The sequence below is a fragment of the Zalophus californianus genome, chromosome 10 (assembly GCF_009762305.2).
Source record: "Zalophus californianus isolate mZalCal1 chromosome 10, mZalCal1.pri.v2, whole genome shotgun sequence".
In the NCBI taxonomy this organism is placed as follows: domain Eukaryota; kingdom Metazoa; phylum Chordata; class Mammalia; order Carnivora; family Otariidae; genus Zalophus; species Zalophus californianus.
The window spans coordinates 52,425,379-52,450,358 of NC_045604.1; the positions used below are offsets into that span (position 1 = coordinate 52,425,379).

General features: G+C 35.2%; 1 protein-coding gene across 5 annotated transcripts in view; it reads right to left on the reverse strand.

Moving 5' to 3' along the window:
- The window catches only part of RABGAP1L (RAB GTPase activating protein 1 like), a 758,983-nt gene that overhangs the window by 246,811 nt on the left and 487,192 nt on the right, over positions 1–24,980 (reverse strand). For all 5 annotated transcript variants that reach the window (XM_035722282.1, XM_027611227.2, XM_027611226.2 and 2 more), the window contains 2 exons: positions 12,172–12,297; positions 8,986–9,129 (listed from right to left, as the gene is read on the reverse strand). In XM_035722282.1, the coding sequence (XP_035578175.1) occupies positions 8,986–9,129; positions 12,172–12,297 (270 nt within the window). The remainder of the gene's footprint in view (positions 1–8,985; positions 9,130–12,171; positions 12,298–24,980) is intronic.

Sequence of the window (24,980 nt, forward strand, 5' to 3'; positions counted from 1 at the left end):
TTTAAGAAGTGGACTTCATAAACCAGTGAGTACAATATTTTCCAAATATGTTCAATTATAAATTGCTCAGGGATACAAATATATGCAAGTAAAAAATACAGACATGCATGGGAATGATAAACACTGAATTCTGTATAATGGTTCCTCTGAGGAAGGCAAAGGAGGAGGATATTTCCTGGGAGAGGGAGGTAATAATATACAAACAAATCTTGTTCTTATTATTTTGTTTCTTAACCAGGGAGATAGATATTTATAAGAGTTCATTCTATGTCTTTATGCTTTTAAATAATGTTTTAAATCTTAAATCATAAAAATAGAATATGTTTAGTTATTTTATTTAATCCATGCTACACAGTTTAACCACAATGAGCTTTCTGAAACAAAAAAAATATTATAAAGTAACTTTAGTTATTCCAATTCATGATAAACTGAAAGTTTTTTATTGGGAAAAAAACTTATTTTAGTCTGTAACTTTAAGTCAGTGATATATGTTCTGATTATGAGAACTCTTCACACATAATTAAATGTTGTGGGTTATTAAACAGGTTTGAGATACATAAAGTCTTTGTGAGTCCTCAAAGTAATGTGGGTTTGATTCTACTAAAACAAAATACCACTCCTATTTTTAACAGTAAACATGTACCTTTATTTTAAAGGACTAGGTTTGACATGCTTATTCCTCTACTGGTCATTTTTCATAATTATTCCACCCTCTATATTTCCTAAAGATAGGCCTTAAATGTTCCCAAGGGTACCAGAACCTATTTTTAGAACAAACACTGCAGAGAAATTGTAATCCAGGCATTTCCAGAATAAAGCATGCAACAATAACATGCCCCAGTCACTCCTCAACATCATTGGTCCCCAAGATGCTCTCTGAAGCGTAGAAGCTGCACAATCAGCCACCCTTCCCTCTCATCACTACAGTAAATTAAAATATATAATCAATAAATCTCCAGATGATCCATCAGCACATCCTGTCTTCTCTACTTATAAATCTATCTAGAATTCAACCACTTCTCACCATGTCCACTACCACTAACTTGGTCCAAGCAACCCAGATTATTGCAAATGCCTCACAGCTGGTCCCCCACTTCTCCCTTTGTACTCTCTCACAATCTTTATTCAATAGTGCAACCTGAGTAGTGAGGATAAAATATATATCAGAGTGTGCCACTCCTATACTTAAAACTGTCTAGCTGTTTCCTACCTCGGTCCAGTAAAACCTAAATTCTCTACAATGGTCAAAAGTCCTTATTAAGACCTGTTACATTTCTCTTCATCTTTTTCCATAGCACTTAACGCTTCTGATAAGAGTATATATTCTACTTAGTCATTTGTTTATTGTCTGTAACTTCCACAAGGATAAAAAGTTTAATGAAGACAAGAGTTTTCTCTGCTTTTCCTTACTGTTGTATCCCCAAACCTGAATGGTGTCAAGCAATAAGAAGGAGTTCAACAAATGTTTGTTGAATAAATGAATGAATGAGTGAATATTTCTTTAAAGTCACAGGAAGCACAGACAATGGTTCTGCCATATAAACTTGAGGTTTCAACTGCTTTCTGTAATGTCAAAATTAATGCAAACACAAGAAAGAGCTGTAACACAACTGATGTGAGAACCATAAAAAGCCCTGTAGGCGAGAAAGAAGTTAAAATCCAGAAACAAGGTTTTAGAGAGTTTTTTTTCCCCTAGTCCAAAGATTTCTACTGATAAGTAAAACTTTAAAATAAACTTTGCAGTATTTATTGGTTGGTCAAAGCTTTATTTTCCCTACTCTTGTAGCCAATTACTACTCTTAAAGTTTTTATAAAATTTATGTTTATGTCCCCTATGCTCACTCTAATGCATTTTTAATTCAACATATTACTTGATAAAGACGTCAGCTAATTCTAGTAATCATATTGCAATACAGAAATGTATCGAATCAACAAATTGTATACCTCAAACTTACACAATGTTATCTGTCAGTTATATCTCAATAAAAAAATTCAAGTATTACTGTTTGAGGGAGAAAATGGGGGCAAAGAATAAGGATATTATATAATGAATCTACTCTTTAGATAACAGTTTCAGAAAACTGTTTTGAAAGGGGGTATATAGTTGGTGGTATTTAATTAAATATTGTAGAACTGTATTGTCATTTTTTTTATCACCCTAAGAAGAAAGGAGAGACAGGAAATATATTCTAATTTGAAGGGTCAATGATTTCCTTATATTCCACGAAATACCAAGTTACTATATAAAGCTGAATATAATTTGATATTCAAAAAACTGAACTATCTGGGAAGAGCCAACTTCAAACATCATCTGTCAGTTATCTTGTCAAGACTAAAAGAAATACTGTTTTTCTTACGTCTTCTGAAAGAAAGTAGAAGAAAAAAATACTTTAGGAGGACTACTTGAATCACTAGTCAAAATGAAATAGAATTAAACTTTCATTAAGGAAGTTCTTTCTGTAATGTCAAAATTAATGCAAACTAAAATTGCAGGCTAAAATTTTCATTTTAGCAAAAAAGCATCTCAACTAGAGGGAAACAAAGGTGGTTAGAAAGGTAAGAAAGAACCTAAAGCTAGTTAACCTACTCTCTTAAGAATTTCTGGTGTCATCTAGTTAACGGAAAAAACTGAGGAGCAATAAAAGAATTATATAGGTGGATAGAGCAGAATGGAAGGTTGTTATTAACTGGGTATTTACTATGTAGGAGGCACAGTGCTAAGCAATTCATATTCATATTCTCATTCAATCCTTAAAATAAACCTGGGAGATAGGTTTTGTTAGCATCATTTTACAGAGAAACAAACAGGCATATACAGGTAAAGTAACATACAGTGATGGAGGGAGGGTTAAATAAAAAACCAAATATCTTAACTCCAGTGTTAAACTGTCTCTATGTTGCTCCTTCTATAACTGAATACACTGCTGGATTTTTCCTACCAGGTTAACTTCTCTCATATAAGCACAAAAATGATTCAGCTCTTAGATCCAGCTCTTAGTTCTCATCTGTCAGCAACTTCAGAAATCAAGTGAGTAAGTTTTCAACTAAATGAGTTTTATTTTGCTCCATATTCATGAACTCTAATCTGATCTAGGATCTGCCCTCTAAAAAACAAAATAAAATAAAAACCTGCCTTTGATCACAAGGAAGACTTTCACTGAATAAAAACAACTCAAAAGGTAATGCTCAAAATACTTTGAAAAGCTAGCTGCTTGGTGGCATCTACTAAACCCTAGTATATACATGCCCTAACCTAGCAATTCCACTCCTAGATGTGTACCCATAGAAGTACATTCATATGCTTACCAAAAGACAAGTTCAAGAATGTTCACAGCAACACTATTTACAGTAACCTTAATCTGGAAACAACCCAAATGCCCATCAACAATACAATGGAAGAACAGATATATTGTAATATATTTATACAATGGAACAAATGAACCATGCCTAGATGCAACTATTATATGGATGAATCTCACAAACAATGATAAATGAAAAACCTTGATGAGAAGAGTTCATATTGTATTATTCCATTTAAACAAAGTTTAAAAACAATCAAAACTCCTAATCTATGGTGCCAGAAGTTAGGACAGTGATGACTCTTCAGAGAGGTAGTAACCGCAGGGGCAGTGAAGGGGAGGAGGGCTTCTGAAATGCAGGCAAGTGTTCAGGGTTTTTTTTGATCTGGATGCTTGTTACATTAGTTATGCTCATTTTATGAAAAACCATCATGTTTCACACTGATTTTTGCACATTTTCTTTTGATCTGTTATACTTCAACAAAAAGTTCTTTAAAAAAGACAATGTTCTATTCTTGGTGGGTTGACAACACAATATTTACACTCTAATTGTTAATACTTCTAGCCTTTTTCTTATCTCTCCATACAGAGGCAGACAATAAAAAATAGGTTTTGTTCCTTTAAAAAAATAATTTTAATTTCAATTATTGCCTACATGATAATTTATGAAAAGTTCCATTCACCTCAGTATAATAAGATGTCTTTTTCAAACTCTAGGAAGAGAGGGAACACAAGCAGGGGGAGCGGGAGAGGGAGAAGCAGACTTCCTGCTGAGCCCGGAGCCCAATGCAGGGCTCGATCCCAGGACCCTGGGACCATGACCTGAGCCGAAGGCAGATGCTTAACGGCTGAGCCACCCAGGCGCCCCAAACTCTACTTTAAAATCCTGTTGTCAGGCATTTCTCCAAAGAAGACATCCAAATGGCCAACAGACACATGAAAAAATGCTCAACATCACTCGACATCAGGGAAATACAAATCAAAGCTACAATGAAATACCACCTCACACTGGTCAGAATGGCTAAAATTAACAAGTCAGATTTTGGCGAGGATGCTGAGAAAGGGGAACCCTCTTACGCTGTTGATGGGAATGCAAGCTGGTGCAGCCACTCTGGAAAACAGTATGGAGGTTCCTTAAAAAGTTGAAAATAGAGCTACCCTACAACCCAGTAATTGCACTACTGGATATTTACCCCAAATATACAAATGTAGGGATCCGAAGCGGCACCTGCACCCCAATGTTTATAGCAGCAATGTCCACAACAGTCAAACTATGGAAAGAGCCCAGATGTCCATTGACAGATGAATGGATAAAGAAGATGTGGTATATACGTATACAATGGAATATTACTCAGCCATTAAAAAAATGAAATCTTGCCATTTTCAATTACATGGATGGATCTAGAGGGTATTATGCTAAGCAAAATAAGTCAATCAGAGAAAGACAAGTATCATATTATCTCATTCATATGTGGAATTTAAGAAACAAAACAGAGGATCATAGGGAAAGAGAGGAAAAAATAAAACAAGACAAAATCCAAGAGGGAGACAAATCATAAGAGATTCTTAGTCATAGAAAACAAACTGAAGGTTGCTGGAGGGAAGGAGGTGGGAGGCTGCGGTATTGGGTGATGGACATTAAGGAGAGCACATGATGTAAGGAGCACTGGGTATTACATAAGACTGATGAATCACTGACCTCTACCTCTGAAACTAATAATACATTATATGTTAATTAATTGAATTTAAATAAAAAATAAAAATAAAATAAAATCTTGTTGTCAGGGCATCTGGATGGCTCAAGTCAGTTAAGTGTATGACTCTTCCTTTTTTAAAGATGTTATTTATTTATTTGACAGAGAGAGACACAGAGAGAGGGAACACAAGCAGGGGGAGTCGGAGAGGGAGAAGCAGGCTTCCCACAGAGCAGGGAGCCCAATGTGGGGCTCGATCCCAGAACCCTGAGACCATGACTGGAGTGGAAGGCAGACGCTTAACAACTGAGCTATCCTAGTGCCCCAAGCATCTGACTCTTGATTTTGGTTCAGGTCATGATCTCAGGGTCATGAGATTGAGCCCTGCATTGAGCTGCACAGAGCCTGCTTAAGATTCTCCCTCTCCCTCTTCTTCTGCCCCTTCCCCCGACACATGCACTCAGACGTGTGCATGCACTTTCTCTCTTTCAAAAAAAAAAAAAAAATCCTGTTGTCTTCATACTCACTAAATAAGGGAATTAACTTGAGTCACCATATATTCAGCTTTATACAAACATTTTAAATAAAACTATTAACAACCATGAGTTTTTGATTCAGACTACATTGCCAAAGTGTACTAAAGTTCTTCCCAAATTTTCTGCTACTAAATTAACTTCATATTTTTGACCTCAGGATGAATGAAAAAATCCTTAAAAGCATATAGCGTAGAAAAGCATGAGAAGCTGATATGCTTTCTAAAAATCTCCAGCTCAAAGTCTTTCTCACTTTGCAACAGGATCTTTGAGCAAAATAACTGCAGACTAACATCTTTTTTTTTTCAGTCAGAATGATCACCTTTGAAAAATCAACTTTTCCATTTGAGAATTTCTTAGCATTCCATTTGTAACTAAACATTAATTCATAACCATGAAGATCTGTATCATTTTCCTAAAAAAGAGAGAATATGACAAAAACAAATATGTATATATGATTCTATTTAAGACTATGTTATCATTTCTTCTTTCAGAGTATTTGACCACATACGAAAGATGAGCTTTGACATAAATATTTTATTAACTACAAGAAGGAAAGGGGCAAAGAAAAAACACAGACAGGCAGGAAATAAAAGTTTATCTAAAAATTTCCTTTGCAAAATAATCCTCTGACAAAGATGAGTTAGTGGAAAGAATGAATATCCTGATACTGTTCCCAATAAAGTTTATTTTGAACTGTTAAGGGATGTTATTATTTATTTCCCTGGTTACCATGACCCTGTGATTACAACTTACTCCATGTTTTGGAAAGCTATGCAACTTCCTTAAACAGCTACAGAGTACAGATTTAAGGGAAGGGAAAGTAGTATCTAGGATGCTCATTAATTTTAATAAGCATTAAGATCTTTCAAAATTGTAATTATAAGTCAAAGCTGGCAAGTGATAATGCTCATACATTTTCTTTTCCCCTACCATAAATGTTGCTAACTTTCTTAGCAACTGACATTAGAAATTCAAATATCTTCAAAATAAAATTTCCTGAGAAATTGTGAAACTAGGTTCCAGAAGACCCATGGACGATACTCCAATGTCAGGTATGGAATCATTCAGATAGAGACAACTTTAGAAAAGTCATCACTCCAGTGAACTAGAAGATAGTGTTACTATTCTGCCAAAAGTGACCAAGAAATCCAATTTTACTGGTGTGATTAAGCATATTAATTTGATTCTCTTTTCTTTTTTTTAAAAATTTTTTTATTGTTAGGTTTATCACCATACATTACATCATTAGTTCTTGATGTAGTGTTCCATGATTCATTGTTTGTGCATAACACCCAGTGCTCCACACAGAACGTGCCCTCCTTAATACCCATCACCAGGCTAACCCATCCCCCCACCCTCATTCTCTTTTCTATAATGAACATTATAGAACTAATCTAGTATGAAATTAGAAGACCTCTCTCAGCAAAAAATATGAAGCAATGATATTAACTTTTGCAAGCTCCTACTATTTATAAAACTGTTAAAATGTCATACCCTCGCTTTCCTATTTTTTTAAATAAATACCATGAAATACTAAGCTCAGTATGAAATGAATAGGACCTATGAATATTTATTTATCAAAAATAAATTTTAGTATTACTTTAAGATCACAGAAGTCAAAGATATAAATTTGGGTTTTACTTTCGAAGAGTATTACACTAAATTTGAGGAATCAGAACTGTTCACCATACCAATCTGGATAATCAGGCAAAGGAGAATTTTTAGTACAAATGCCTAAACTTGTGTACACTGTGATTACAACATTTTGACTTTGAATAAGGTTTTAGCTCCTAATTCTGCATTCTTCCTTTAGGTTAAATTTAGATAGGCATTTTAGAAACTAATTTGTAAGTAAAACAAATAGGAAAGTCAATGCGTTCTCAATAAGGTTTGCCGGTTGTTAGAGATTCAGAATTGAGGAACTTATTCTGTGACCTTCAGCAAGTCACTCAACCTTTCTTTATCAAAATATGTCACAGATGGGGGCGCCCGGGTGGCGCAGGCAGTCGGTGAAGTGTCCAACTCTTGGTTTCAGCTCAGGTCCTGAGCTCAGGGTGGTGAGATTGAGCCCCGCCTCAGGCTCTGTGCTCAGCGGGAAGTCTGCTTGAGATGCTTTCCCTCTGCCCTTCTCCCAGGCTCTCTCTCTCAAATAAAATAAATAAATCTTTAAAAAAAAATGTTACAAATGTTTAACAATCTTACACCTTTACAAAATGCTTTGCAACTTTCAAGTATCGTGGGATTTCCAACTAGAACCTCTGAAGAGCAGAACCCAGCTTTACTTGCATGTGAAATAATTCCTGCTGTGGTAGGCTGAGAAATAACAGTTATGCTTTGCACAGCTTATGCATTTTATCTTTTTCAATCATTTTTATAATTTGATTAAATTTGGTAAATACGATTGAAAGGGTTAGCTTTTAAGAAAGGAAACTTCGTGTATAACAAGTAATGTAGTAATACAATACTGTTTAGATTATGTTAGGCTTATACTTTTGATTACTCTACCTTTCTAATTTAAGACAGCTATAATTTATATACATTTATATCCCAAATAAAAAAAATTCTTCTCATCTAGCAATCACTGCTAAGACTGTCAAACATTTTAATTGGCAGTATATGATATATGCATGTGTAATTCTGCTTATTTCTTTAAAAGAGGAAAGTGAATAAGAGCAGCCATCTAGGGAACTAAAAACAATAAATGAAACAAATCAGATACCTAGGGAATTTGCAAACTAATTTTTTAAATATTCTGTGAAAATATATAGTATAGAAGCATTGATGTATCACTTCACTATTATCTGGTGGGAGTCTCAAACATCATATACAATAGAAATATCTTATGAATTGAGGATTAAATTATTGTATAATTAGAAAACAAACTTAGTGGTTACCAGAGGGGAGGTGGGTGAAGGGATGGGTTAAACAGGTGATGGGGATTAAGAAGTGCACTTGTTGTGATGAGTACTAGGTGATGTATGGAGTTGCTGAATCACTATACTATACACCTAAAACTAATATAACACTGTATGTTAACTATACTGGCATTTAAAATAAAATATAGATTACTACACAATTTTCATTTATGTTCACTCTTGGGAGTATCACTGCATTACTATTAAAAACACCTGATTTTGAATTCATTTATATAACTTTAAAGGTCCTTTATATTAGTAATACACTGTTACACAGATAAAGGTTTATTATAAATTTTAATTACACATATTTAATTACCTCATCTTACTTTGTAGGAATTTTAAATGCCTTAACATTTTCATTTCTCACAAATAATAAAATTATAATTAAAAGAGTCTTCACTAAAAATTCAAATAGAACTTTCTGGTCAATTTTTATGGCTTAATGTATAGGAAAAAATAAAATGAAGAAAATTATAACTACTTTAAATAGAAACTATTTTCTCTTTTGGCTTAGGTATAAGAGATGCAGTCACTCTACCTCACAAAGCAGTAAGTCGATGATGTGGAAGACCATGCAGAGTGGGAACTTGGCTGTAAAAAGAGTGAGGAACCACTGGGAGGCATACATATGAACTTCCAGGTTCAGAACACAAAAATGGTGGTGCAGGTCTGGTAACTGCTCCTAAAAAGTCAAAGTGGAAAAGTGAGAAGCTTTATTTCCTAGCACAAATGCAATTTATGACAAGCTTTCTATGAGCACTCTCGATTGTTTGCAGCATTCATTGAATTTTATGTAACTACACAGAACTGATAATAGGAGATGAGCATTGGGACCAGGATGATCGAGGAAAATAAAGGCAGACTTCTTATGGACAAATAACAAAGATCACCTCTTGCTCACTTGACTATTCTTGTTTCTTGGGAAATGCTCACTCTGACAGAATACCTATAGTCTAATGAATGTCATCCCTCCAGAGTCGAATCCAGCACCTGATCAAATGGGTTGCCTGACTACCTAGGAAAGAAATTTATTTTCTCTTTGGAGACCACTTAATATCAACATCATCTGGGATCTATGATATCACTTCAGTATATTTTTGGGGTACTGAAAAAAGCCCAAAACATAACGAGACTTTAAAACAATCTATCTTTTTTGAATTTTTGGTAGAATTCCCCTGGGAATCCATCAGGTCCTGGACTCTTGTTTTTTGGGAGGTTTTTGGTCACTGCTTCAATTTCGTTACTGGTTATTGGTCTATTCAGATTCTTTACCTCAAAGATACAGATGTAGTGAAAAGAAGGGCCACATGCACCCCAATGTTCATAGCAGCAATGTCCACAATAGCCAAACTGTGGAAGGAGCCAAGATGCCCTTCTACAGATGAATGGATAAAGGAGATGTGGTCCTTACATACAATGGAATATTTCTCAGCCATCAGAAAGGATGAATACCCACCATTTGCATCAACATGGATGGAACTGGAGGGGATTACGCTAAGTGAAATAAGTCAAGCAGAGAAAATCAATTATCATATGGTTTCACTTATTTGTGGAACATAAGGAATAACATGGAGGACATTAGGAGAAGGAAGGAGAAAATGAAGGGGGTGAAATCGGAGGGGGAGGTGAACCATGAGAGACTATGGACTCTGAGAAACAAACAGGGTTCTAGAGGGGAGAGGAGTGGGGGGATGGGTTAGCCTGGTGATGGGTATTAAGGAGGGCACATATTGAATGGAGCACTGGGTGTTATACGCAAACAATGAATCATGGAACACTACATCAAAAACTAATGATGTAATGTATGGTGACTAACATAACATAAAAAAAAAAGATGCTTGAAAGTAATTAACTATAATAACCCTTGAATATGAAGCAGTATAACATATTTAAAATCATGAACTCTGGAGTCAGGCAACTTGGATTCAAATCCCAGATTTGCCACTGTTTGTGTGGCCTTGGACAATGCACTTAACCTGTCTAAGACCTTGTTTCTTCCTCTGTATAATGAAAATAATTATGTACTTCGAGAGTTTGGAGGAACAAATTAAATATTTGTAAAGCTAAAAAAACCTATCTTTGACATTACAAACTGAAAAACTACAGAAATTGTGCAAGAGTAAAATGCATGAAATTGGACGTCTCCTAAAAATGCCTTTATGCTACCCTTATCCTTTTTTTTTCCAATTTACACAAGTAAATGCTTTTCAAAAGCATGAAACGTAAAGTGCAGAGTATTAGCATAGCTATTCCTATAATTGAAAAGCAAAGACATGTAAAACCCCACGTTAGTTTTGTTTTTATAAATGGATCATAAAAACAACAAAAAAAAAACCCTACTTCTTGCACAAAATGCTTTTAGAAAAGCACCCAAAGATACCCATCAGGTACTTTAAATGGGGTGTCCAGAGGTCATCGAGTCAAAGAATGCTAACAGAAAAATGTGTTTGGGTTTCTTCATAGTACCACGGACTTGTTATTCATTTATCAAGTACATTTATTTGACTCTCAAAGCTCTTAAGAATAATGACCCTCGAAAAAAATGTAAACTTCTGAAAATAAAAGGTAAAAAAGTGAATAATCCCAAATATTTACTCAGAAGAATTAAATTTCTAAAAATGAGCCTATTGCTTTTAATGTCCATAGTTGCCCAGAATCTTCTACACAGTCCTTTTTCTACTGAAAAAAAGCACATATGTCATTGTGCTTAGAGTTCACTTAACATCTTTCCCCTATTTCATTTCTTAAGGTTTTCTACCCTCCAACATTCTCTTCTCCCAGCAAAGTTGTCCTTAACCTCATTGCTAATCCTCTGTCTTCTCTGTTCTAGTCTTTTAGTCTCCCATTGACTTCACGTCCTCTTTAGACACCTATGGATCTCCTGACAGGTCAGGCCAATGAGCTCCTACCAATATCTCTACTGCTGCGTCCCACTAACCTTAATCACTTTACTTTTCTCCAATATGGAATCAATCCATTCATATATTTACTTCACATTTCTTTTGGGTTCCCAATACCTCAGGTAGAGAAAGCCATATAAGCATGCTACATAGACCCATTATAAATTTAAGATTTTCAACTTCAGGTGGAATTTCAGAGCTACTCAGTAATTCCTTTTATCAGCACTAGTCAATAATTTTGCCCTTGCTCACGATCTTTTTTATTATGTAATATTTTACATATATAAAATAATATGTTCCTCATACATATAAATTTACACGGACATATTGTAAAACAGTAACAACCCATTGTTTGAGACGAAGAAATTATATGAGAATTTTTAAATATGTCCCAACATTAAAATATTTAAGTGTTTTTTATTCTTTTTCGATTCTTTTTCTGTCCTTTCAAGAGTTCTCTACATGTGGACCTAAATATGGCAGTGGTGCTAATTAAGGCAGGGAAAGTTCTTAAGTATTTCAATTTTTATTCTGTAAATATCTTCATTTCTTTACAAATAATACTCAGGAATCTCTTCATTGACTTAACTCACTATATTCCCACTTAAAAGTATATTAAAGTTGAATATTTACAATGGAAGACTATTTTAAAAATGATCAAATGGTTAAACATTAACACCAATATAGATACTGGTCAGAAACCAAATATATATACATTTTTCTATAGAATTCCATTAAACTTTCATGAATTATTATTGTTCACCAATTTTATTACTTTTTCTGTAACTCGATCCCTGAGTGATAAAAGCCTAATTTTTATTTACCTGTATTAGTCTCTCCAACTGATAGAACTTGCAATGAAGATCTTCAAAGTTGTTTTTGTAGAGATCTCGTAAACCATAGTCATACATGATTTTCACCAAAACACAGAATGCTTGTTCCTCTGGCATCTACAGGAAAACAAATACATATAGAATGTGACTGAGTGGCATTTGGCCGGAGTGTCAGAAAAGTTCCTTCATGTTATTAGTCCTCTGCATTAATGGCTAAAAGCCTCTAGTGAATGAACTTCTTCAGAGCCAGCCTTCTGCAGCAAATAGATAAAATTTGGTTCAAACCTTCCAGTTTCCTCACTTGACATGAACTTCGCTCTTTTGTGATTTTTTTATTTGTTTGACAGAGACATAGCGAGAGAGGGAACACAAGCAGGGGGAGTGGGAGAGGGAGAAGCAGGCTTCCCACGGAGCAGGGAGCCCAAAGCGGGGCTCAATCCCAGGATGCTGGGATCATGACCTGAGCTGAAGGCAGACGCTTAATGACTGAGCCACCCAGGTGCCCCTCTTTTGTGAATTTTAATCATCCTGTTATTCACTTGTTAAGCCATCTTAAAAACAGGTAATACAGTCAGACGATTCAAAAATCAATACAATGCAAAAGTATGCAAAGGTAAAAGTCTTACTCCTCTCTGTCTCTGTATAATAATTCCTGTACCTGGCCCCCACCTCTTTGGCATAACCTCCTAACTACGCTCAATAATTTCTCATCTATCCTGCTAGTGTTTCTTTATGCAATAAAAGAATCACACTTATTTTATTTTTCCCTTTCCTACATAAAAGATAACATTCTATGTACATTACAATGCATCTTGTTTCTTTTTCCCTCAATAATATTCCCCAAAGAGGAATTTCTGGGTCAAAGGATAAATGCATTTTTCATTTTGATAGTGAGATACTGTCTTCCCACAGTCTTCTTGATGTTGTTATTTTCTTTTTAAATAAAAAGTTTTTAGGAAAGAATTTTATGAACTTTTATCATTAAGAGTTAAATGACAAAATCTAACATACCCCTTCCAGAAGCATTTTTATCTGAACAGAGAATGAAATCTGAAATCCAAGGAACAAATCTCTAAATTGTGGTATCAATAAACTGAAGGGACTTAGAGACATACCTAACGTTCTAGAAATTACATCAAGCAAACAGAAAAAGATTTTATCCTTAACTCATTGTCCTAAGATATAACTATTGTGTAAACATTTACTTTTCTTAAAAATAAAAACTTTATTTATTTGAGAGAAAGTTTGTGCACAAGTGGCAGGGAGGAGCAGAGGAAGAGGGAGAAGCAGGCTCCCTCCCCCGAGCAGGGAGCCCAACACGGGGCTCCAGCAGGATCCCAGGACTCTGAGATCAGGACCTGAGCCAAAGGCAGAAGCTTAACCAACTGAGCCACCCAGGTTGCTCCTGTAAACATTTACTTTCAATGTCACTTCTTTTAGAGTCTGACCTTGGCTGATTATGGTATTTGACACCTTTGTCAGATTAAATTCCTGTCTGAATACTTGAGTCAAGTAGAGTTCTGTGTACCCACTTAGAAATGTAACTGATTATTTAAATTCCTACACAAATTGGCCACTTCTATTTTCAATTTATAAACCATGAAATACACAAATTAGTTAAATAAAACCTCCTAAAGTTAAGTAAGTACAGTTAGCTGTTGTCATTTTGATTCTATAAACATTTGCTTATTCCTTTTTTATCTATGAGGTGTTTGGGGCTTTGACCCCAGCTGTTCAAGTCAGCAAACATTTTTCAGCTTATACTCATTTCTTCAGAGCACAAGTACACTGTATTCTTTCCCCCTTTAACAATTCTGTCATTGAAGCTTCAAGCGACACTAGCTTGCACATACATGATCTACTCCTCCTACCACCAAGGTCTAAGCCTCTCCTCCTTCCTCTCAGATCTCTACTAAAATGGCCATACAAAAGTGCTCATGTAAGGTAACTGTAGCCAGCCCTAGAGAAACTGACTCACTTAAGTCCTAGTTGAATAGTTTATCATTTGGTATCCTACAAAGGGGATAAACCTTTAGTGCCTTGCATGGGTAAAACCATTAAAGCAAATAAAAGGTTTTAAATGCCTTTTGGTATTCACACATGCAGTCACTGAACACAGAGATGAATGCACTGTGCTAGGCCCTGGGGATACAGACGTAATGGTAGAGCATCTTCCCAAAGGACAAGTATATAGGCAACTCTCCTTGACTTTGACAGGGGCACAGAAATCCTGGGACAGGGGAGGTAGGATGTGTTGATGAGGAATTAGACATCACCACAGCTAGAGCACAAGTAGAGAAATGGCTGGGTATGAGCCTGACTGGGTAATTTAGTTAGGAAAAAGACAAATGAACATAAATTTCTGCTTTGCTTTTAGGTATGGAGCTTAAATTCTCCCTTCCTCCCTCCATCTCTATCTCCACCTTTCTCTGCTCCCTCCTCCCCACTCCCTATCCATCTGTCTGTTTCTCTCACACACACAAACAATATATTTAATACATGTTCCTCAAAAACAAAAGAATATTTAAGTTTGAATTTGATTCCCCCAAATAAAATGACAATCCCAGTCTATAACCTTTATTTTTTTTTTTAAATCTGTATTTGGGGGAGTGAGGAGTCAGAGCTGTTATCCTTCATGTGTAGCTTTAGGCAACATAATCTCTAAATAATGACCACAATAGATAGATCCATCACCTCACATAGTTACAATTTTTGTGTGTAGTAAGAACTTTTAAGATCTCTCTTAGCAACTTTCAAATACACAATACAGTATTGCCAACTATAGTCACCAAACTGTTATATATCCAGAACTTATTAATTTTATACCTTAAAGTTTGTACCCATTTCATCTCACTAACTCATTTCCTCCACCCCCTGTGGCAACTACCAATCTACTCTCTTTTATGACTTCTTCTTGTTTATATTCCACATATAACTGATACCATACAGTATTTGTCTTTCTGTATGACTTATTTCACTTAGCATAAGGCCTCTGAGGTTCACCCATGTTGTCACAAATGACAGGTTTCCTTTTTTATGACTAATATTCCATTAAATGTATATACCACAATATCTGTACCCATTCACTTGCTCATGGACATTTAGGTTGTTTCCATGTCTTGTCTATTGTAAATAACGCTGCTATGAACATGGGGGTGCTAATAGTATTTCAAGATGGTAATTTCATTCTCTTTGCATATATACTCAGAAGTAGAATTGCTAGATCACATGGTAGTCTATTTTTAATTTTTTTTAAGAACTTCCATACTGTTTTCCATAGTAACTGCACCAATTTACATTCCCACCAACAGTGCACAAAGGTTCCCTTTTCTCCACATCCCTGCCAGTACTTGTTACCTCTTGTCTTTTTCATAATATCTACTCTAACAGGTGTCAGGCAATATCTCATTGTTTTTGATTTGCATGATGATTGGTGATATTGAACAACTTTTCATATACCTGTTAGATTTTTAATATCTTCTTTGGAAAAATATCTACTCAAGTCATTTGCCCATTTTCTCATTGGATGATTTGGGTTTTTTTTTTCTCTTGAGTTACAGGAGTTCTTTATATGTTTTAGATATTAACCCTTATCAGATATGTAGTTTGCAAATATTTTTTCCCATTGTGTAGGCTGCCCTTTCATTTTGTTGATATTTCTTCTGCTGTGCAGAAGTTTTTTAGGTGATGTAGTCCCACTCATTTATCTTTGCTTTTGTTGCTTTTGCTTTTTTTAAATTTTACTATGTTAATCACCATACATCATTAGTTTTTGATGCAGTGTTCCATGATTCATTGTTTGTGCATAACACCCAGTGCTCCACGCAGAACGTGCCCTCTTTAATACCCATCACCAGGCTAACCTATCCCCCACCCCCCTCCCCTCTAGAACTCTCAGTTTGTTTCTCAGAGTCCATAGTCTCTCATGGTTGCTTTTGATGTCATAATCAAAAAATCATTGCCAAGACCAATGTCAAAAAGCTTTTTATCTATGTTTACTTCTAAGAGGTTTATGGTTTCAGGTATTATGTTTAAATATTTAATCCATTTTAATTTTTATAAGAGATATAAAGAAACTATCACTTGCCCATTAAATATTCTTAGCTTCCTTGTCAAATATTAGTTGACAATATATGCATAAGTTTATTTCTGGGCTCTCAGTTCTGTTCCATTGGTCTACATTATCAATTTTTATGGCAGTACCATACTGTTTTGATTACTATAGTTTTATAATAGAGTTTGCAATCAGGAAGTGTGATGCCTCCAGCATTGCTCTTCTTTCTCAGGACTGTTTTGGCTATTCAGGGTCTTCTGTGTTTTCACACAAGTTTTAGATTGTTTTTCTAATTTTGAAAAATTGTCATTGGGATTGCATTGAATCTGTAGATGACTTTGGTTAGTATGAACATTTTGACATTACCAATTCTTCTGAGGCATGAGCATGAGGTATCTTTCCATTTGTGTCTTATTCAATTTCTTTCATCAATGTTCTCAGTGTACAGTTATTTCACCTCCTTAATTAAATTTATTCCTATTTATTTTTTTATATTATTGTAAATGGGATTGTTTTATTTCTTTTCCAGATAGTTCATTGTTAACCACATAGAAACAAAAGTGAACTTTGTATGTTGATTCCATATCCTGCAACTTTACTGAATTTGCTGATTAGTTCTAACAGTTTTTTTTTTTTTTTTTTTGGTGGAGTCTTTAGGGTTTTCTATATATAAGACCATGTCATCTGCAAAAAGAGACACTTTCATTTTTCCCCTTTTTGATTTGGATATCTATGATTTCTTTTTCTGGCTGATTGCTCTGGCTAGGATTTCTAGTACTATGTTTAATGGGAATGGTGAGAGTGGGCAACCTTGTATTGTTCCTGGTCTTAGAGAAAATGCTTTCTTTTTCTTTTGTTCAGTGGAGATGTAATTGACACATAACATTATATTGGTTTCAGGTATACAACCTAATAGTTTGATATCTGTACATAATGTGAAATGATCACAAGTCTAGTTAACATCTATCACCATACATAGCTCAACTTTTTTTTGCAATGAGAACTTTTAAGATTTACTCTATTAGCACTTTTCAAATATGCAATACAGTATTATTAACTATGTTGTACATTAAATCCTTATGACTTATTTAATTGGAAGTTTGTACCTTTTGACCCCCCTTCACCCATTTCATCCACCCCTAACCCCCCACCTTTGGCAACCATTAATTATGTCTATGAACTTTTTTTTTGAAATTCCACATATAAGTGAGATCATATATTTGTCTTTCTGTCTTTAACTTCTTTTACTTAGCATAATGCCCTCAAGGTCCATTCATGTTGTTGCAGATGGCAAGATTTCATTCTTATATATATATGAGACACATTTTCCATATCCACTCATCCATCAGAAGCCACTTAGATTGCTTCCATATCTTGGCTATTGTAAATAATGCTACAGAGACCATAGGGGTGCATATATCCTTTTGCTTTAATATTCTTATTTCCTTTGGATAAATACCCAGAAGTTGAATTGTTTGATCATATGATAGTTCTACTTTTAATTTTTTGAAGATCCGCCATACTCTCTTCCACAGTGGCTGCACCAATTTACATTCCCACCAATAGTGCACAAAGGTTCCCTTTTCTCTACATCTTTGCCAATACTTGTTATTTCTTGCCTTTTTGATAATAGCCATTGTAATATATATGAGGTGATATTTCATTGTGGTTTTGATTTGCATTTCTCTAATAATTAGTGATGCTGAACATCTTTTATTATACCTCTTGGTCATCTGTATGACTAGAGGGAAAACTTTCAACCTTTCACCACTGAGGATTATGTTAGCTGTTGGCTTGTCATATATGGCCTTAATTATAGTGAGATACATTCTGTACCCAATTTGTTGAGAATTTTTATCATAAATTTTGTCATTTATCATTGAATTTTGTCAAATACTTTTTCTGCATCTACTGAGATGATTTTTATCTTTCGTCCTACTCATGTGATGTATCACATTTATGATTTGTGTATGAACCATCTTTCATCCCAGGGATGAATCCCACTTGCTTGTGGTGTATGATCCTTTTAATGTGATGTTCAATTCTGTTTGCTATTCTGTTCCAGTCTTTATTATCTTCTTCCTTCTACTAACTTTGGGCTTAGTTTGTTCTTCTTATTCTGGCTCCTTGAGGTATAAAGTTAGATTATTTGAGATATGACTATTTTCTTGATGCACGCATTTATCATAATAAACTTCCTTTCAGAACTGCTTTTGCTGCATTTGGTGTGTTTCCATTTTCATTTTTCTCAAGATATTTTTTAACTTCCCTTATGACTTCTTTAAATCACTGTTATGTTCAGGAGTGTTAATTTCTGCATATTCATGAACTTTCCATCTCTTCTCCTATTAGTGATTTCTAGTTTTGTGGTTACAAAGGCTACTTCATATAATTTCTATATTCGTGAATTTCTTGAGATTTTTTCTATGGCCTAACATATGATCTATCCTAGAAAATGTCCCATGTGAACTTCAGAAGAATGTGTATTCTGCTGGTTTTGGATGGAATGTTTTGTATATGTCTGTTCAGTACCTTTGGCTTATAGTGCTGTTCAAATCTGCTGTTTCCTTATCAGTTTTCTGCCTAAATGATCCATTGTTGACAGTGAGGTACTAAAGTCCCCAAATATTATTGTTGCTGTTCATTTCTCCTTTTAGTTTTTGTTTATATCTGCTTTATATACTTAGGTGCTCCAATGTGGGCAAATACATATTTATAATTGTTATATCTTCTTGATGACATTTTTATCATTACAAGACTTTGTCTTTTTTGATCCTTTTTAGCTTAAAATCTATTTTGTCTAATATAAATATAGCCACCTCTACTTTCTTTGGGTTACCATTTGTTTGAAATATCTTTTTTTTCCTTTCATTCTCAGTCTATATGTGTCCTTATGACTAAAGTGAGTCTCTTTATAGGCAGCATATAGTTGGGTCTTGTTTTTTGTTTTTTTTTTTTTCCCCTCCAATCAGTTCTTCTATATCTTTTGATTGGAGAATTTATCCATTTATATTTAAAGTAATTATTAATAGATAGCAACTCATTATTGATATTTTGCTGTATTCTATTTTGTAGGTACTTTGATTCTTGCTTTCTCTCTTGCTGTCTTCCTTCATGATTTAATGACTTTCTGTAGCAGAATGTTTTCTCTTTATCTTTGGTGAATCTACTGTCAGTTTTTGCTTTATGGTTACCATGAAACTTACTTAAAATGTCTTATAGTTATAACAACCTATTTTAGGTTTATGAAAACTTAACTTTGATAGTATACAGAAACTTGATACTTTTACTTCTCCCCCACCTCACACTTTAGGTTACTTATGTTACAGTATACATTTTTTATATTGTGTAGGAAAAATTACTGTAGTTATGGTTATTTTTAATATATTTGTTTTTTTAACTTTATACAAGAGTTATAAGTGAATTATGTACTATCATTACATATTACATAATCTGACTTTGACTACTTAATTACCATTACCAGTGAATTTTACACATTCACATGTTTTTACAAACATGTTATGTTTGTTATGTTGTTATTGAGCATCCTTTTAATTCAGCTTGATGAACACCCTTTAGCATTTATTGTAGGGAGGTCTAGTGATGATGAACACCTTCAGCTTTTGTTTGTCTGGGAAAGTATCTCTCCTTCATTTTTGAAGGTTAGCTTTGCTAGATATAATATTCTTTTTCTTTCAATACATTCTTTGAATATATCATCCCACTCTTTCTTAACCTACAATGTTTTTGTTCAGAAACATATGGGGAGTTCCCTTGCATGTGATGAGTAGCTTTCTTCTTGCTGCTCTCAAAATTCTCTTTGATTTTTGACAACTTAATTATAATGTGTCTTGTTATAACCCTGTTCAGATTCTAACCATCTAGAGTCTTCTGGACCTCATAAATCTGGAAGTCCTTTTGTATCCCCAAGTTCAGAAGGCTGATAGCCATTATTGCTTTAAACAGACTTTCTGTCTCTTTTTAATTTCCTTCTGGGATTCCCATAATGTATATATTGTTTCATGTGATGGTGTCCCATAAGTCCTGTAGGCTTTCTTCACTTTTTTTCATTTTCTTTTTGCCCCTCTGACTTGATAGTTTCAAACGACCTATCTTCTAGTTCACCGATTCCTTCTTATGTTTGGTCGAGTCTTTTGTAGCTTTCCATTAGTCTTCAGTTCAGTCATTGTATTCTTTAGCTCTAGAATCTGCTTTTTGATGGTTTCTATTTCTTTGTTGATTTCATTTTCTTTTCCTAATTTTATTTAGTGATCTGTGTGTTCTTGTAGTTCATTGAACTTCTTTAAAGGGATTATTCTGAATTCTAAATTCTTTGTCAGACAGTTCATAGATCTGGGTTTCTTTAGAGTTAGTTATTTGAGATATTTTAGTTTCCTTTGGTGGTATCATGTTTACCTGATTCTTCATGATTCTTGATTCCTTGCATTGTTATCTGCATACTTGAGTAAGTGGTCTCCTCTTCCACATATTACAGTTTGCTTTGGCATGGAAAAACCTTCACCAGTTAGCTCAGCTTAGGGTACTGGATGGACCAGTTGGTAGTATTCATGGGCAAGCAGGGCTTGCTATCAATCTAACTGAGTGAGGCCACTGCTCAGGCTTTAAGGCCAGGGGGGATGGTACTGGCTGGGCTACACAGTTGGGTGAGCCTACTGGCTATGCTCAACATTCAAGTAGGACCAGTGGGTGGGCTGTCTGACTAGGTGGGGCTCCTGGCCAAGCTCCACTCGGGTGGGGCCACTAGCTGGGCTCTGCAATCACTTTCAGATGAACAAGATCAGAGGCTACCTTCCTTGGCAGGGTGGTGCCACTAGTTAGACTCCACCATTAGGCAGTGTTATGGGTTGAGCTCTGAAATAGCTCCTGGTCAGGAGCTCCTGGGGTCTCAGGTTGTGCCAGACCAGATGGTGCTGTGGGCTGGACTTTGTGTTCAGGTGAGGCCCCAGGCTGTATCCCAAAGTTAGGCAGGACCACAGGCTTGGCTTCACAATCAGGCAAGCTATTGGCTGTGCTCTGCTGTTGGCCAAGGTAACTGGTTGAGCTCTCTGGTCAGCAAGGGTCTCCAGCTGTATCCCACAGTTGAGTGAGGCTAGAGACTGTTCTATGGTCAGGTGGAATTACTGTCCAGGCTTCCTGATCAGGTGAGGCTGCAGGCTATGTTCAGGAATTGGGTAGGAGTGTAGCCTGGGCTCTGTGGCTGGGCAAGACTGCAGGCTGGGCACTCTGGCTTGGTGGTATTGTAGGCTAGGCTTTGAGGCTGCCCAGGGTCATTTAAAGGCCAGAGGCTATGTTCAACAGTTGGGCAGGGCTGCTGACTTGGGTCTCCACTTGAGTGGGGCTATAGGATGGGGTCTGCAGCAGCTCAGATTCTCTGGTCAGGCTTCTTATAGGGTCAAGACTGAAGGCTAAGCTCAGCAACAGGGTGGGGCTATGAATTTGCTTCCCTGCCTGAGCAGGGTTCCATAGGTTCCATAGCCAGTCTGGCCCATTGAATAGGGATCCAAATCAGGCAGAACTGCCAACCAATATATTGTTTAAAACAATATTAAGATGTTGGAACACGGGATGCCTGGGTGGTTCAGTCATTAAGCGTCTGCCTTCGGCTTAGGTCATGATCCCAGGGTCCTGGGATTGAGTCCCACATCGGGATTCTTGCTCAGTGAGGAGCCTGCTTCTCCCTCTCCCTTTACTGCTCCCCCTGCTTGTGCTCTCTCTCTCTCTCTGACAAATAAATAAATAAAAATCTTAAAAAAAAAAAAAAAGATGTTGGAACACAGTGGATCCCTAATATTGAATATCCATCTTTGTTGTGTATAGGAGCTTTGTCATAGAATCAGTGTTGTTTTACTGGGGAAAGGAGTAGATAAATATTAAAATATTATAATTTGAGATATCAAAATAGAATCCATGGTTCTATGAAATACAAAACCAAATACCTGCCTCACATGCATAATCTGAGAATCAATCATGATGTAATCATTGTTTGGTAACAAATGTTGATAAGGATCTGCCATCTGTACTAACACTGAATGGAGACAGTCTCCAAGCTTCACTACTTCTTTCTGCAATTAATCATAAAACAAAGCAGGTCTAAGTACTTCAAAAGTCCTTAAGGCCCACCTGATGTAACACATCAAGATGTATTTCAAAGTAAAATTACATGTTGATAATATAAAATAATCCCCTTATTTGGATAAAACTAAATTTTCTGTTCTGCATGACTGTGTTTCACATGTTTTTGTAATAAATCTGTTTTTCCATGAAGGCAATGAAAATTCACTAATTTTTCATTTTCTTCAACAAAGGTAAATGCTAGTGAGAACTCTGAAAATCATGAACTCATGAGTGTTCATTTTCTGTTTACAATATGAAAAGCAAATAAAATGAAAACTTCTAGCTTTTCATTTTCCTTTTAAATCAAATATATACTAAAATACATTTAAACTGAATGTCTATTTATAAACCATAAAACATATTGTATAACATTAGTGTGCTGTATGTAATCAATTTAAGCTAGTGGGACAAGGGTCCAAAAGGAAAGGCTAGGCAAATAATTAAGGCAATTCTAGAACAAATAGCAGCAAACAACATTATTAGAGGCATTCATTCATAACCCCATTTGATCCTCATAAAAATTCTGTAAAGTAGGTATTATTTTTACATTTTTAATATTAACTGGTGAAGTTCAGAGAAGTTAAGTGATTTTCCAATAATTACACATCTATTAAGTAAAGCCTGGATTTAATCCCATGATTGCATTCTTTTTTGTGCCAGATACAAAATAAGACCCTTTACATTGATAACATAAAGTATTCAATATTCACAAAAATCCTGGAAAAATGATAATATTATCTCCATTTAATAAATGAAGAAACTGAAGATCAAAGAGTTTAGGAAACTTGTCGAAGGTCATAGAACTTGAAAGGTATTAAACCACAATTCAAATTCATAGTCATGCTTTTATTTATCTGTGAAGGAGTTCAGCTTTAAGAAACCTAAGATAGTAGTTAATGGGAGATCAAGAGAGATTTTTGTTTTTTTTTTTTGAGAGACAGAGAGAGAGCGCATGCGTGCATGCACATGGGAGGCGGAGGGGCAAAGGGAGAGAGAGAGAATCTTAAGCAGACTCCACATCCAGCATGGAGCCTGATGAGGGGCTCGATTTCACAACCCTAAGATCATGACCTGAGCTGAAATCAAGAGTGGGACACTTAACCAACTGAACCACCCAGGCGCCCCTCCAAGAGAGTATTTTTTAAAGGTAAAATGTCTTGAGTGTATTTACTCACAGGGAGATGTTGAGAAATGGCTCAAAAGCACTGATAAAAGAATTAACTTAGAACAGGAAAATTTCTTGTATTTTAAGGAAAAAGTGATTTGGGAGTATAGAAGGATTTATTTAAAATACACTAAAACTCTTGTAGTAAAGATATCACTAGTAGATGATGTGATGTATCTGTCTAGCATCCTATCTTGCTCTCATCTAGAATCAAATACCCTTTCCCTGTAGGGAGAAGCTGATCCAGTTCACTATCAGCAACAAGACGGACTCAAGACATGGGCCAAGCCAATCAGAATATCATACTGTCCTGGCCTCGTAACTGATTCAGGGATGGCAGCAGGTTCCCAAGATAGGCCAATCAGAGTCCTCCAGGGATCTTGTACCTTGGATTCTGTGGAAATCTTTTAGGAAAACTAAGAAGTAGCCCTGTTTCTCATTTCTTAAGTCCACTGGTGAAATCTTACCTTAAACCTATCTTTTCTGGGGGATTGCAGTAAAGGATTTGTAATTTTTAAACTTTACTTCATTTTTAAATGCAACCCACAAAAATGCATAAAAGTTAAATGTATACTTTAATAAATAACTTGATCATAAAGTAAAACCAAATAATTATAAAGACAAGTGTAACTACCACCCAGGTTAAGACAGAATACTTTCAATATTCTTGAAGATCCCTGTATGTCCCGCCCCAATCATGACTACCAATTTGTCAAGAAATCACTATCCTGACTTTATCAATAATCACTTCATTGGTGTTATTTATATTTTGCATCTAGGTAGCATCCTACAAATAGAATTTAGTTTTGTCTGCTATGGAACTTTATATGAAATGGATCATACCAAGTGATACCAAGTATACTTTGCTTTCTTACTAAACCTTATGTTTGTGTGATTCATTAGCATTAACTTATGTAGTGTAAAACATTCATTTCATTGTTATATAGTGTTCTACTATTAAATATATCACAATTTTTCCATTTTAATGTCTAATTACAATTCTAGTATTAAACATTCTAATAGTGGACATTGAGTTGTTTGTTATAAACACTGATCCTGGGACAATTCTAATACACAATTTTTGGTATACATGTGCGTAAATTTGACTAGGATGAGTATCTACGAGTGGAATTGCTGGGTATGCGTATCTTTGTCAGATAAAGCCTTTGGTTTCCAAAGGAATTGTGCCTAGTCACAGTGTTTTTTTAAAAATTCAATAATTTTAAACATTCTGGATTATCCAAAAATAATCCTTTCTGCAGTTGGAAAACTTCCAAATGCCCATAGTAGTATACATACAGTAATTTAACCTTAAAAAGGAACATGATTTTCTGAAGGTCAAGGAAAGTATATGTTACATAAAAAAATTTAAAACTACTTGACAGTAAATATGTTAGAAAAATATACTGAGTTAAAAATTATTTAAAATATTTTATATGATTTTTA